This window comes from Oncorhynchus tshawytscha, linkage group LG09 (assembly GCF_018296145.1).
Source record: "Oncorhynchus tshawytscha isolate Ot180627B linkage group LG09, Otsh_v2.0, whole genome shotgun sequence".
Taxonomy (NCBI): domain Eukaryota; kingdom Metazoa; phylum Chordata; class Actinopteri; order Salmoniformes; family Salmonidae; genus Oncorhynchus; species Oncorhynchus tshawytscha.
This window is the reverse complement of record NC_056437.1, coordinates 71,243,102-71,259,309: the sequence shown is the minus strand read 5'-3', so window position 1 is coordinate 71,259,309 and position 16,208 is coordinate 71,243,102. Positions and strand designations below refer to the sequence as shown.

Genomic DNA, 16,208 nt, shown 5'->3' with positions numbered 1-16,208 from the left:
GAAAAAAAATAGCCAAGTATCAAGGAAATGAAGTTGTATTTTATCCATTAGACAAACATTTGTAAAACCCTAAAATAGACAGAAAGAAATATACAGGATGTGCATTTTGAAAACAGAACACTTTAAAAAAATGTAATTACTCAAATTTGAAAGGGGGGAAAAAACAGGATAACGAAGACATGGTATCTTGCTGTGACACTTTCATAGATGTAATAAGAATAACCGATATCTCAATTCAAGTCCTTTTCATTGTAAAATATCTTCTTGAAGACAATGGTAGTTGTATTGAGGGAGCTTGGTGTCTTGATGTTGATTACGAGCCTGCTTGGGATGCTCTTCATCAAAAGTTTTTGTAATGCAACAACCTGAAATGTAGTTGAGAAAAATAAACCAGATTATAATTCTAATATTTTGTTTATTTATTTGTATCAATGATGATTTTTTTTATTTTCTGCAGTCCGAGAAAAAAAAAAAAAAGGAAAAACAAGAGACTCACCTGAAGAGAGGGGCATGGCCCTTGTTGTTGGCCAGGGAGAAGAAGCCGCTGTTTGGGGAGAAGTCCATGCGGTGGGCTCTGTATATGGTTTTCCTCTGGAACATGGGGAAGTTGGAGAACACTGTGAAGCTGGGGATATGAACCTGAAATGAGAAGGGTAGACACATGACACTTGATGACAGTGAAAGAGTGACATGGTTTTGCTTCATTTTAAATCAATTCAAACTTTATTACTACCCAAGTCATGCTGCGATAAAACCTCTTATTTACAAGAGACCAGGTGTAGCTGTAATGATGACAAAGACAACATTAGTTGTGTGAGAGAGAGAGACTGACCAATCGGGCAGCCTCGTCGTCAGCCCTGGAGGCGATGGCCAGGATCTCGGAGGTGGGGTTGAAGCGGAGAAAGGTGGCGGAGGTCACCAGGTTCATGATGGCCTTCAGAGGCTTTGGGTTGTTCTGCCGCATACACTCCTCCTGGGAGTACACGTTCACCACACCTGCCGCTGACCTGAGATAATAGAAACGGTAGAAAAAGAATGTGAAAAACTTGTCTGCTACAGGTATACTATATGAAAAAATATAATTGGGTTTTTCCACAAAATGGGTGCCTTTTGCACCCCTTTGATATTTTAAGTAGAAATTGTGCACAAGTATTACATTTTAAAAGCCTGTTATATTAAATTAGGTGCCATTTAATTTAGACCACATGGAGAATTCAATAAATCTGTTTTTTTATATGAATATAGACTCGCTGACGTGCCAAAAATTCTGCATTTTGACATGTCCCTCTGTCAACCATGTGTCACCTCTAGGAAGACTTTAACCCACTTAACCCAAACATTTCTTCAAGTTTCACCATCATTCTACAACACTATTTTGTTATCCTTCTGAAGATAATTTATTTAATGTGATTCATTTACATCTGTCCTTCATTTTAAGATCAACCACGATACTTGAACTGAATTCTCGTTTTAATATAGTGAAACTATTCCTTTTAAAATACCCCCCCCAAAAAAAAAAAAACATAGAACACCTAATAGTCAAATCGGAATAAAAGCAGGTGAGATGGTTCTACTCTTTTTGGCCATTTTATGGTGTTTTGTGGTGGAAAACTGAGCGGATCGAGCATAACATGTCAACCCTGTTACCCATGGATAGACAGGCTAGACATGTTAACTAATGTTCTTTTGTGAAGCTTGCATTTAATGAACACTTCCTGTTGCACAAAACAAGATTCCATTCCCCCTGTCACGAGGAAATGTACGGCTGATTAAAGATGAAATCGTCTACCCTGTTACTTTATTTGGCACTAACTATAATTGTTTTATTTAAACGCTTAAAGTGGGAAAACATGTTTTTTATTAAGTTGAACGTGCTCTTTATGACAGAATATTAACATCTGGTACACTTCTTAAAAAAAGACACCTAATTGGTGGAACGACCCAACTATCCTGAAGGTTTTGTGGCAGAATCATACGTAAAAACAAACAAAAAAAAAAGACATCTGAAGCAAGACAAACAGGACAATACACAAACATTGCAATGGTTTGATCACAATTGCTGCTGAATCATATCAGCAAGGAAATGGTAGAATGAATAAATGAGCTACCCACCAACAACCTTATGTCACAAAATGACGCGAAAAATGTTGAAAACAAAATGGCTGACTCACCCGCAGGCCAGATACTGTCCGTTCTTGGATGCAGCCATGGAGGTCCCACTCACACAGCCATCATCTGTGAACCTGTTCAGGCATTTACTGCTCCTCATGTCCCATATATACACCTCACCCTCCTCTGCAACATCAAAAAGGTTTAGTACATACAGGTACCCATGTACAGCTTTAAAGGTGCAATATGCAGAATTCAATCTGCCATTTATTTTTGCTAAAATGCTAATAGTTCACCTAATTTCAGTTTGTGACAAAACAAGCAGAGATCACCAGGGCAGTGGTCACCTTGAGTCAAAATACAAGCCAAGATCTACCGCTCAGATTTTTATTTTATTTTGAAACATGACAAAAAACAAAAGCCTGAACCATTAACCTATTAAAAACTGTTCTGTAGCAATTAGGTTTGTAGTAGGCTATATTTTGGGGTGGCAGGTAGCCTAGAGGTTAGATCGTTGGACTAGTAACCGAAAAGTTGCCAGATCAAATCCCCGAGCTGACAAGGTAAAAATCTGTCGTTCTGAACAAGGCAGTTAACCCACTGTTCCTAGGCCGTCATTGAAAATAAGAATTTGTTCTTAACTGACTTGCCTAGTTAAATAAAAGGTCAAAATAAAATATGCCCAATACTTTATCACTGCATATTGGCTATGCTTGAATTGCCCTGCTAATGTTGTTCTTCTCAGACCATTTTGAAATTATATTTCAAAATTGTAGGTATATGATCACACTGGCAATAGATCATTTGCTGTATTACTTGAGGCACAGCTGAGTGAGCATAATCATTTGCTTTTATTTATTTTACTGGACTGATGACCTGCATCTGATGGTCAGTCTGAGGGGAAGGAGAGAGCAGTGGTAAAACTCATTTCTGCCTCAACCAATTCATGTTGTTTATCCCATGGCCAGTTAGTGAAATATTACTCTATATAAAAAAAAGAGGCACACCGCTAATAACACTTTGCTATACTGCTTGCAGTGTGAGTGGATGTAGGGAGAATGCGTATTGACAGTGCTGAATAACAACTTCAACATGAACTTACTGATAAAAAACAGTCATGGTTTTAAAAGTTTTGAAATCTCAGTATCAACTTTGCTGTGCGCTCGAGGCTTCTTTTTACCGTCTATGGCTTGAAGAAACTGTGCATACACAGTGATCTGAGCTATCTGATTGGCCAGAGGTAGGCCTGTAGGTGCACTTGATTTGCTCTTTGGGCCTGCCGGGTAAGTGGAGTTCTACCTTCAGACACATGATATTTTTCAAAATGGGAACACTTTGCCTTCCCAGTGTTAGGGCTGCTGAATCAAGTGTACCTACCACCAACAGCACAAAACAAATACAAAATAATAGGGACACAAGGATTTATCGTTGTTGTTTTTTTACAGAAATGTTTGGTGACCGACTAGGACCACTGAGAATCATTGCACCTCTGTTAAATATATTTTCCAAACAAAAATATTGTTTGAAGCTTGTTTGAAGCTGTACAAAACCAAAAGTAAAAGCATAGAAATATCACACATACAACAAATCTACTGCTTCCAAAGAGAATGACAGATCTATAACTCACATTTCTATGTGAATTTGGTCAGCTCGCCCAAAACGTCACATATTGCAGCTTTAACTAAAATCAACTAAAAAAGGTTTTAGGATGTGATTGGGATGCTAGGCTGTGTGACTTCTTAGACGAGGGTAAAAACCCACCAGAGTTGGTGAAGACTTTGCTGCCGTCGTGGGAGAAAGCCACTCCTGCAATGTTTCCGTTGATCTTCATGCTGTTCACTACCTCCTTAGTCTGAAAAAACAACAGTGAGAATATACAGACATTTATGCAATGCATGTATGCACCGGATCCAAAACGGAGTCTTGTGTTTTGATCCATTTTGGTTGCATGGTATTCCAGGTATTTGCCATCTACAATCACCTACCTTCATTGTTAACACGTGGAGGTATCCGGAGGTGCCAGTGAGAAGGAGGGATTCTCCATCAGGGGAGACTTCAAACTCTTTCACTCTCTGTTCCCTCAGACCTAAGGGACAACAATATTTGTTACTGCACTCAATCACACAACCAGTCACTCACCCACTACCCATTTAAAAAAATAACAGTCTGGCTGAGAATATACAGTGATTTTATCTTTAAACCAATCACAGAACACAATAATTTGCTCGGTAACAAGTAAATACCTGCAGTCCATTTGAGCAATACGTTAGGAGATAAAGCAGTTCCCATTCTTCATTTCCCCCGGTCACATAATGTTTCATTATGAAGCTTACCGGTAGTTCCCAGTCACATGGTGTTTGGTTTACAAGCACACCGATGAGAGACTGGAGCCTTGTGAGTCACTCAATGTTTTGCACCACGTGCCAGGTGGTCTAGGGGCGGCAGGTAGCCTGGCAGGTAGGAGAGTTGGGCCAGTAACCGAAAGGTTGCTGGATCGAATCCCCGAGCTGACAAGGCAAAAATCTGTTGTTCTGCCCCCGAGTAAGGCAGTTAACCCACTGTTCCCCAGGCGCCGTTGATGCCGATTAAGGCAGCACCCCGCACCTCTCGGAATTAAAAGGGGTTGGGTTAAATGTGTAAGACACATTTCAGTTGAATACGTTCAGTTGTACAACTGACTAGGTATCTCCCTTTCCCCTTGTTACACAACTAAATGTTTGCCAGCTAGATATCAAATAAAATGTTATTTGTCACATGCGCAGTGAATTGCTTAAAAGTGTTCACTCAAATCAACAAATAAAATAGAAAAATTACAAATAATTAAAGAGCAACGATAAAATAACTAACGAGGCTAAACACAGGGGGTACCGGTACAGGGTCAATGTGCGGGGCCCAGGTTTGTCAAGGTAAAATGTACAAAAGCTGAAGAACATACGCACATCCAGGTACTGTCCACGGGTGCTGGAGTTGTAAGCAAACTCATGGAAAACAGAAAGAAAAACGCTGCACACTGCTGCTCATGCTCCCAGGTAAGGTCCTGGATGGCAGGAAGATTGGCTCCAGTGACGTATTGGGCCGTAAACACTACCCTTTGTAGTCCCTTGCGGTCGGAGGCTGAGCAGTTGCCATACTAGGCGGCTGTAAAACTTTGAGGATCTGAGGACCAATGCCAAATCTTTTCAGTCTCCTGAGGGGGGAATAGGTTTTGTTGTGCCCTCTGTCTTGGTGTGTTTGGACCATGACAGTTCGTTGGTGATGTGGACACCAAGGAACTTGAAGCTCTCAACATGCTTCACTACAGCCCCGTCGATAAGAATGGGGGCGTACTCAACCCTCCTTTTCCTGTAGTCCACGATCATCTCCTTTGTCTTGATCATGTTGAGGGAGAGGTTGTTATCCTGGCACCACACTGCCAGGTCTCTGGCGACCTCTCTATAGGCTGTCTCATCGTTGTCAGTGATCAGGCCTACCAACGTTGTGTCGATGGCAAACTTAATGATGTTGTTGGAGTCGTGCTTGGCCATGCAGTCATAGGTGAACAGGGAGTACACGAGGGGACTGAGCACGCGCCCCTCGAGGATCAGCGTGGCGGATCTGTTGTTACCTACCCTTACCACCTGGGGGAGGCCCGTCAGGAAGTCTAGGATCCAGTTGCAGAGGGAGGTGTTTAGGCCCAGGGTCCTTAGCTTAGTGATGAGGGCAATATGGTGTTGAACGCTGAGCTGTAGTCAATGAATAGCATTCCAACATTACTTTTGTCCAGGTGGGAAAAAGCAGTGAGGAGTGCAACAGAGATTGCATCATCCGTGGATCTGTTAGGATGGTATGTGAATTGGAGTGGGTCTAGGGTATCCGGGAGGATGCTGTTGATGTGAGCCATGACCAGCCTTTCAAAGCACTGCATGGCTACAGACGTGAGTGCTACGGGTCGGTAGTCATTTTAGGCAGGTTACCTTGGTGTTCTCGCGCACAGGAACTATGGTGGCCTGCTTGAAACATGTTGGTCAGGGACTGGTTGAAAAGATCAGTGAAGACACTTGCCAGTTGGTCAGCGCATGCTCGGAGTTCACATCCTTGTAATCCGTCTGGCCCTGCGGCCTTGTGAATGTTGACATGTTTAAAGGTCTTACTCAGTGCCATCAGAGACTCTGGGTTCGCGCCCAGGCTCTGTCGTAACCGACCGGGAGGTATGTGGGGCGACGCACAATTGGCCTAGAGTCGTCGGGGTTAGGGAGGGCTTGGCCGGTAGGGGAATCCTTGTCTCATCGCGCACCAGCGACTCCTGTGGCGGGCCAAGGTTAACCAAGGTTGCCAGGTGCACGGTGTTTCCTCCGACACATTGGTGCGGCTGGCTTCCGTGTTGGAATGGCGCTGTGTTAAGAAGCAGTGCGGCTTGGTTGGGTTGTGTATCGGAGGGCGCATGACTTTTAACCTTCGTCTCTCCCGAGCCCGTACGGGAGTTGTAGCGATGAGACAAGATAGTAGCTACTAAAACAATTGGATACCATGAAATTGGGGAGAAAAAGGGGTACAATTCAAAACTAAAAAAAACAACAACAAAAAAATAAAAGAAAAAGGTCTTACTCACATCAGCTGCGGAGAGCGTGAACACACAGTCGTCCGGAACAACTGGTGCTCTCTTGCGTGCTTCAGTGTTGTTTGTCTTGAAGCGCGCATAGAAGTCATTTAGCTTGTCTGGTTCACTTGTGTCACTGGGCAGCTCGCGGCTGTGCTTCCCTTTGTAGTCCGTAATAGTTTGCAAGCCCTGCCACATCTGACGAGCGTCGAAGCCAGTGTAGTAAGATTCAATCTTAGTCCTGTATTGACTTTTTGCCTGTTTGATGGTTCGGAGTAGGGCAGAGCAGGATTTCTTATAAACGTCTGGGTTAGAATCCCACTCCTTGAAAGTGACAGCTCTACTCTTTAGCTCAGTCCGGATGTTGCCTGTAATCCTTGGCTTATGTACTGTAGCAGTTTCAGGGGTTGTGTGGTGGATGGACGTTATGTGCCTGCAAGGTTTCTTTGTTTTCTGGCTGCCAGGGCCATGGACAGCTCAGAGGAAACTGCCAGACTGCAGTAGAACAGCCACACCTGTCTCCAGTTGTAATTAGAGACTAAACGGCAGACAGATAAATCCAATCATGAGCCTCTACTTAACCATGCCCTAGGTTTGTTTCTTTGTCTTTCCTTTGACCCAGGCAGGTGAACAAGGAGGCGGCTATTGGAGAGACTGAGCATACGGTGGAGGAAGTGGTTTACCGGAATAATGGAACTGGAGATTTCAACAAGGAGTGAACCCCAAAGACCAAGAGTGGAGGACCTTTCACTGGTGACGACGTATTTACTTTGATTGAGTTTTGTATATCAGGAACCCTGCAGGTACCTGAAAAAATAAACCGTGTTAACCCTTCCCATGGACTGGTGGTGTGTGTTTGTATGTGTAAACCCTGCCTTTACCAGATTATGGCGCCGAAACCGCCACAGTACGTACGGTTACTGTGTGGACGACATCATCGATGCCCTTATTGATGAAGCCAGTGACTGATGTTGTGTACTCAATGCCATCGGAAGAATCCCAAAACATATTCTAGTCTGTGCTAGCAAAACAGTCCTGACGCTTAGAATCTGCGTCATCTGACCACTTCCGTATTGAGCGATTCACTGGTACTTCTTGCTTTAGTTTTTGCTTGTAGGCAGGAATCTGGAGGATTGAATTATGGTCAGATTTTCCAAATGGAGGGAGAGCTTTGTACACGCCTCTGTGTGTGGTGTAAAGATGGGCTAGAGGTTTTTTTTACCCTCTAGTTGCACATGCTAGTAGAAATGAAGTCAAAAGGATTTAAGTTTCCCTGCATTAAAGTCCCCGGCCACTAGGAGCGCCGCCTCTGGATAAGCATTTTCTTATGGCCTTATACAGCTCGTTGAGTGCGATCTTAGTGCCAGCATCGGTTTGTAGCGGTAAATAGACAGCTAAATAAATAGTGTGGTCTAAAGCTTAACATGAGATACTCTACCTCAGGCGAACTAAACCTTGAGACTTAGTTAATATCAGAATTTGTGCACCAGCTGTTATTGACAAATAGACACAGACTGCCACCCCTTGCACGGAAAACCCAGCCAGCTGTATGTTATCCATGCCGTCGTTCAGCCACGACTTGTGAAACACAAGATATTACAGTTTTTAATGTCCCGTTGGTAGGATAGTCTTGATCGGAGTTTATTATCCAATAATTGCATGTTGGCTAATAGGACTGATCCACTCGCTGTCGGATTCTTACAAGGCACCCCGACCTACACCAACTCATTCAAGGGTTTATTATTTTTTACTATTTTCATCATAGTTGAATAGAGAAGGCATAAAACTATAAAATAACATATGGAATCATGTAGGAACCCCAAAATGTGTAAACAAATCCAAATATATTTTTGATTCTTCAAAGTAGCCACCCTTTGTCTTGATGACAGCTTTGCACACTCTTGACATTCTCTCAACCAGCTTCACCTTGAATGATTTTCCAACAGTATTGACGGAGTTACCACATATGCTGAGCACTTGTTGGCTGCTTTTCCTTCACTCTACGGTCCAAATCATCCCAAACCATCTCAATTGGGTTGAGGTCGGGTGATTGTGGAGGCCAGGTCATCTGATGCAGCACTCCATCACTCTCCTTCTTGGTCAAATAGCCCTTACACAGCCTGGAGGTGTGTTAGGTCATTGTCCTGTTGAAAAAAAATGATAGTCCCACTAAACGCAAACCAGATGGGGATGGCGTATCACTGCAGAATGCTGTGGTAGCCATGCTGGTTAAGTATGCCTTGAATTCTAAATAAATCACTGACAGCATCACCAGCAAAGCACTGCCACACCACCACCTCCATGCTTCACGGTGGGAACCACACATGCGGAGATCATCCGTTCACCTACTCTGACTCAAAGACACAGCGGTTGGAACCAATCATCTCAAATTTGGACTCATCAGACCAAAGTACAGATTTTATCCGGTCTAATGTCCATTGCTCGTGTTTCTTGGCCCAAGCAAGTCTAGTGGTTTCATTGCAGCAATTCAACCATGAAGGCCTGATTCACGCAGTCTCCTCTGAACAGTTGTTGTTGAGATGTGTCTGTTACTTGAACTCTGTGAGGTATCATTTATTTGGGCTGCAATCTAAGGCACAGTTAACTATAATGAACGTATCCTCTGCAGCAGAGGTAACACTGGGTCTTCCTTTCCTGTGGTGGTCCTCATGAGAGCCAGTTACATCATAGCGCTTGATGGCTTTTGCGACTGCACTTGAAGAAACTTTCAAAGTTCTTGACATTTTCTGCATTGACTAACCTTCATGTCTTAAAGTAATGATGGACTGTCATTTCTCTTTGATTATTCTTGCCATAATATGGACTTGGTCTTTTACCAAATAGGTCTCTTCTGTATACAACCCCTACCTTGTCACAACACAACTGATTGGCTCAAACGGATTAAGGAAAGGAATTCCACAAATTAACATTTAACAAGGCACACCTGTTAATTGAAATGCATTCTAGGTGACTACCTCACAAAGCTGGTTGAGAGAATGTCAAGAGTGTGCAAAGCTGTCATCAAGACAAAGGGTGACTATTTCGAAGAATCTCAAATATAAAATATATATCCGGCGCCATTAAATTCCATTAGAATATATCTTATAACTATTAATTGAACCGTCTAAAATGTGCTAAATACTCTGCAGTTGTGCACTTAGTTTGCTAACTTACAGTAGTTATATAGCTGGTTAGCTTCTTGCAAAAAACAAGCTTCTCCTGGTAACAGCAAAGAATGCCCTCCCGGATCAAGAGCCTTGCCGTCTAATATTTTTTTTGTGTGTGCAGCAAATTGTGAGTAGTGTTTTTTTGTTTAACTTTGAGCGGGGATGTCTGTCCTGCAAATAACTTAGGTCAGAGACTGTATCAAATTTGACATGTACTTGTTAGCATTGCTAACCTTCAGTTTACAGAGGCTCAGTGGGGTTTGTGTTCAGTGCCAGTATTGCCTTATATCCTGGGATGGCACAAGGTCGGTATGAAGGATTGACAATCTCAATACCCCCCAAGCCTAGTAATAAAAAGGCTATGTCCCTACCTAACAGCCAACGGGTTAGATTACTACCTAACAGCCAACGGGTTAGATTACTACCTAACAGCCAACGGGTTAGATTACTACCTAACAGCCAACGGGTTAGATTACTACCTAACAGCCAACGGGTTAGATCACTACCTAACAGCCAATGCTTTAGATTACTACCTAACAGCCTTGGGGTTCTAGTGACTCCTCATTGCTTCCTCCTCCTCACCTCTGACAGTGTGGACTGGGATGACCTTGCCCTCCATCATGTCGTATATGTAAAACAGCTTGTTCCTGAAACTGGTGGCCACCACCTGTTCCCCGTCCACGCTGAACTGGGCCTTGTGCACCGGGAACTTCTCCAGGTGAATACTCTGAATCTTAGGGTTGGTCTTCCCATCAACCTGGAGAGGAAGGAGGGACATTTAGAGTGAGGTGGAAGGTAATTCATTAAAGTACAAACTTGTCTGTTAGTGTGCGAAGCTGTCATCAAGGCAAAGGGTGGCTACTTTGGTAGTCCATTGAGAGTTTGTATTTTTTTGGGGCGTATAGTTTGTATGGTCAAACAAAAGACCTGGAGGATATTATTAAAAGCATATAGTCCCAACTGGCCTGTTTATGACGTTCCCTATACCATGTCTCACGATGACAGCCACAAGAATGCCTGAGAGAAGACTGAAGCTGATGAGTAAAATGAATACCTGGAACAAAGAGATGGACTGGTCGAGCCCTGCTGTCATGACAACCTGGGCGGAGGGGTGGAACTGCACCGTGGTCAGCCGGTCCTCAGACGGCCGGTCGTTGTTGGCGTCTAGGCACTTCTTCATCTGCAAGAGAGTTAAATACATCCAGCATAAAATGTACTATAACATGACGTTGAAAATACTCTATTTTATTTAACTATGGATGTCAGTTAAAACCTGTTAAGCCTACCCCCTACTTTTTCGATCATTCTGTTAAAAATCGCGCAACATTTCAGCATCCTGCTACTCATGCCAGGAATATAGTATATGCATATGATTAGTATGTGTGGATAGAAAACACTCTCACGTTTCTAAAACTGGTTAAATCACGGCTGTGACTATAACAGAGCGTGTCTCATCGAAAAGCGCAAGAAAAACTGATCACTGAAAAAAATATAAATGCGCCACTTGCATGTATTGTCTATGGGAGACCAAATTAAATGGGGCTTAGATTGTAAGTCCTACAGCTTCCACACGATGTCGCCAGTCTTGTCAATTGCCTGGACGTTGTTTCTTGGTCAAACGAAGAAGAGAGACCCCTTTCTATCCGGTCTCCGACAGGAAGTTTTGGAAGAGAGATTTCCGAACATGATTTGAAGACGTGGAGCTATTGAATACACATCGCCCCGTGATCAATTTGATAGATTATTAACGTTTACTAATACCTAAAGTTGGATTACAAAAGTATTTCGAAGTGTTTTGTGAAAGTTTATCGTCGACTTTTTTGATTTAAAAAAAATGACGTAGCGTTTTCAAACTGTGTTTTTTTATGGATCACACAGTTTTCATAGATCGATATTTAGGGTATATATGGACCGATTTAATCGAAAAAAAAGACCCAATAGTGATGTTTATGGGACATATAGGAGTGCCAACAAAGAAGCTCGTCAAAGGTAATGAATGTTTTATATTTTATTTCTGCTATTTGTGTAGCGCCGGCTACGCTAATTCTTTTGTTTACGTCGCCTTCAGGTATTTCGGGGTGTTGCATGCTATCAGATAATAGCTTCTCATGCTTTCGCCGAAAAGCATTTTAAAAATCTGACTCGTTGGCTAGATTCACAACGAGTGTAGCTTTAATTCAGTACCCTGCATGTGTGTTTTAATGAACGTTTGAGTTTTAACGAGTGCTATTAGCATTTGGCGTAGCGCATTTGCATTTCCAGATGACTGGGTGGGACGCAGACGTCTCAGGGGACGCTAAGAGGTAAGAACAAATTCTTATTTACAATGATGGCCTACCCTGGCCAAACCTGAACAACGCTGGGCCAAATGTGCGGTGCCCTATGGGACACCCAATCACGGCCGGATGTGATACAGCCTGGATTCGAACCAGGGACTGCAGTGACACTGAGATGCAGTGCCTTAGACCGCTGCGCCACTCGGGAGCCCACTATTGTGATATCGATTGCGAAAACCACAATCTAATACTGGAAAATGTCATGGTTTTATAACTCCCAAATCTCTAAAGAACTCTGGTTAGAGTCCCCATTTGCAGTCAGAGAGAGAGCTGGTTGTTTTACTCAAACTTAATCTCAAATTTAGTCGTGGTGAGATGATAGGAGAACAGAACTCACCCGTATGATTCCTTTGGGAAGACTGTCGGATGAGCCAACAAAGTTGCCCGTCTTCCTCATCAGGTCATCTCCATCCTCATCTTCATCATCAGAGTCATCTTTAGTTTTTGAAAATAGACACATCTTTCATTGAAAAGACACAAATGTATACAATATACACCAGGGATCATAAACTAGATTCAGCAGCGTGCCAATTTTTTCTTGAGCGGATGGTCATGGGGCCGGAACATAATTACAAATAATTTGTAGACTTCAAATTGACCGCAAGAAGCCCAAACATATATATACAATGTTATTAAAGCAATCATTTCAAACAGTCTATACCATGAAAAGAGTAGGTGTTCATAATGTTTTGTACACTTAGTGTGTATCTTTTATGTGTGGGAATACTTTGGAACAGATTTACAAAATTAAATAACTTGGAGCTGACTTGGTGTTTTTACAGTCTTATGTTAAAAACTTTTTTTTTTTTTTATAACTTCAGAAAACTTGGAGGGCGAAATAAAATCACCAAAATTTGGCCCGCGGCAGTCAGTTGGGGGAACCCTGCTATATACCCTCTCATCATTATATAGTAGTGTCATGTAATTATTTAATCAGTGTTCATAAATTCCAATTATATTTATCTGTCTGATACCCAGAGTTTGTAAAGTTCTGGTCTTAAATAAAACAGACAGAATTCCCAGCTCACAATTGATCAGATCCCAATTTATTTGCGAGAGCTCTCAAGTTTTCACAAATACATTCCTTCTTATACCATCCTAAACTATGCACATACATACATGAGTCTAACCACAGTTTATAACCCCTCAGCTGACAGTTCCAGGCTCCCCCAGACACCATAACTCTGGAGGAGCCCTCCCTGTCCTCTCTTATCTCCACATACTTTCCTTTCTTCCTAGGTACATGCCATATAACCCCTTCCTAATGAACAAACATTATTTAATACTACAAGACAGGGTAGAATTCTTGCCAGTTATAGTGGAGTATACCTCATTTAGTCATTATTGATTAAAAAAATCCCATAACAAGTAGGTAATCATCAGTGAGGGGCATCTCTCATAACATATTACATGGACCATAGATGTTGATTACCAAAATGTGAGTTTACCTTTTTTCTTATTCTTTTTCCTGACTTTTGACTCTGCCCAGGACGGCATTCCACCCATTGCTTTTTGGAACCTGGCAAAAATGTGTTGGAAGTGTGAGTTTGAACCACCAGATCCCAGTGGTATTTACTCCATGGCTGTGTTACTAACATCCACTTACTGTTCTTTCATCCTCTGCTGTAACTTCTGTTTGGACATCTTGGCCTCTGCGTCACTCTTGGTCAGGTCTCTACGGAACCGGTGTGTCATGTCCACTCTTAAGAAACGGGAGAGAAAGGTCATGGAAGAATAAACATAGTGACGTTAACTGCTAGGGATGTAACCGCTCACCGATACACATCAGTTCCCGGTTCAAATGTGTAAGATACAAATCGATCTGAATGGATCATGCATCGGTCAGAAAATCGATTCAAACGTTTTAAAGTGTCAGTTCACTAAAAAAAGGTTTTGCTCATGTTCCTTTCTTTCTTTCTACCTTCCAAAAATGCCTCTGATCTTTTGTGAAAGCTGCTGAGTCCTCTCCTTCAGCGTCAAACTAAGCATGTAACTGCGTTGACAGTCATTGATCTACAAGTCATTTTGCATGCCACACAACCCCAAGCAATGTCAGTAGCCTACTCAAACTGTGCGCTGCTGCTTCGCACGCTGACCAACAACACCTCGATCACACCGATGGCGCCATTGCATTTTGGTACACCGGAAGGTGAATGTTGAACTTTTGTTGCACACACCCAGATGATGCTAGGTACCATTTTGATCAATGACTCTGTAGGTGTGATCGAGGCTTAACAAAAGTTCAACATTCACCTTCTGCTACCACTTCTGTCAATCTGTCTACGCAAAAAAAAGCCCCCTAATCTGATAGTGGGTTGGTAGATGCCCACTAGACTTCCTTATGGCTCAGCTCAGGTGACAAAATACACCATAGACATTTACACACACACACACACACACACAGGTCAGCTCAAACAGATCCATCTCAGAGAGGCCCAGCCCATGAGCTCCATCAGCAGCAGATTTTAATTTAGAAGGGAAAATGAATGTGTTTATGCAACAAATGTTGTAGCACCAAATCTTATCGCATCGATTTGTTCTTCTCATCAAACCAAATCGTTGCCAACTAAAACGTGTCATTCCTGCGAGTGAGTGCTTGACTGGGGTAGGAGCTCACCGGAGCAGAGGACCAGCACCTCATATGTTCTACTGCTTTGAGCTCCTGTTCATCTTATAGAATATTAGCTCAAAAGGTATTGTGGCACTCCTGCACCTAAATATAAAACAGTATCGGCACCCAAAATGAGTACCGGAACCTATTTCAGTCCAAGTCAAGCACTAATTTCTGTATCATACTGGAGCCCATGTATCTAGATACATATCAATTCATCTTCAAAAGAGAAAGATGCATATCACTGGTAACGGCTCTTACAAGCAATGTTTGATTCACATATCAATGTAATTGACATTAGGATTTACATGACTACAGCTAATGTAGTAACATGAAGTGAGAAGCATTGCACATGACGATGCTGAAAAGAAACAATAAGACATTGTCGTTGCAGTCCCAGGTACTAACTCTTCCTCCAGATCATCATTATCATCCTCCCACACTGCTGTCCTGGTTGTCTGAACCGTCAGCCGTGCTTCATCCTCTACATCGGATTTGCTGGAATCGTCATCATCCAGAAGTGTGGCACCGCCATCCTCTCTGTCCTGTTGACAAGAAATTGATTTGATAAAAACTGACTGCAATGAAACTAAAAAGTAAACGATATGTGACAGACGGATATGACACCGGAGATTATTAGTCTAGTACCTGGTTGTAACTAACTATTAATCAATATTGGGATTTACATCTATGCTATGCTGACAATGTGACAACAGAATCCACTGAGAACCTTGGCAGGCAGGGTCATTCTGTATGGAATCAGGGATGTATTCATTACGCCGGAACTTTCGGGTTGGGATGGCAACCGTAAAATTAAAATGAACTACAACTTCCGTTTAAGAACCCAACAGATTTTACGTCACGTTGAAGAGCGTTTGGAGTTGTTGCAAAACGTTTTGTAACAGACGAAACGTTAAGCTATACAGAACCGGCGTAATGAATACACCCTAGATGTAACTAATGAATTACTACCTCCACGAGCCTTTCCACAAGATCATCTTCAGCACCAAAAACAAGATATTCAAGAAGTTTTACAGATGCATCTTCTTCGCCTAAAACAGTCACTGCTTGGGCGTTTTTGTGTCTTTTTAACACTTCTTGCTCGTAGTCAGGCTCTGGTTCAGAGACTCTCTTCATCGTCTCTCTCCCCTTTCTAGAGTGTATACCGACTTTGTCCATGTTTATCGTTTAAACCTTAGCATATGAAACGAATTCTAAATTGTCTCAGAATACACTAGAGTTTAGCTAGATTCAGTAGACCCATAAATGTGCTAGCTAGCCTTTTACAATAACATGCCTCATGCGTTTAATGTTGTCCACATGGGCTGGCTGCAACGCTGTGTTAGTTGTGAGCAAAGTCAACGCGTGGCTGCACTATTTCACAAAGTTGCAAAGTATGTGCACAGAGA

General features: G+C 42.4%; 1 protein-coding gene across 1 annotated transcript; it reads right to left on the bottom strand.

Annotated features, from left to right (window-relative positions):
* Positions 1-19: 19 nt before the first annotated feature.
* LOC112258578 (U3 small nucleolar RNA-associated protein 18 homolog) lies at positions 20-16,162 on the bottom strand. The gene is made up of 13 exons (XM_024433022.2): positions 15,772-16,162; positions 15,208-15,344; positions 13,795-13,890; positions 13,637-13,707; positions 12,526-12,623; positions 10,907-11,032; positions 10,435-10,609; positions 4,095-4,195; positions 3,871-3,961; positions 2,172-2,295; positions 833-1,007; positions 497-639; positions 20-365 (listed from the first exon to the last, which is right to left on the bottom strand). The coding sequence occupies exons 1-13, from the start codon at positions 15,976-15,978 to the stop codon at positions 341-343; spliced, it is 1,569 nt and encodes a 522-aa protein (XP_024288790.1). The 5' UTR covers positions 15,979-16,162; the 3' UTR covers positions 20-340.
* Positions 16,163-16,208: the final 46 nt, after the last annotated feature.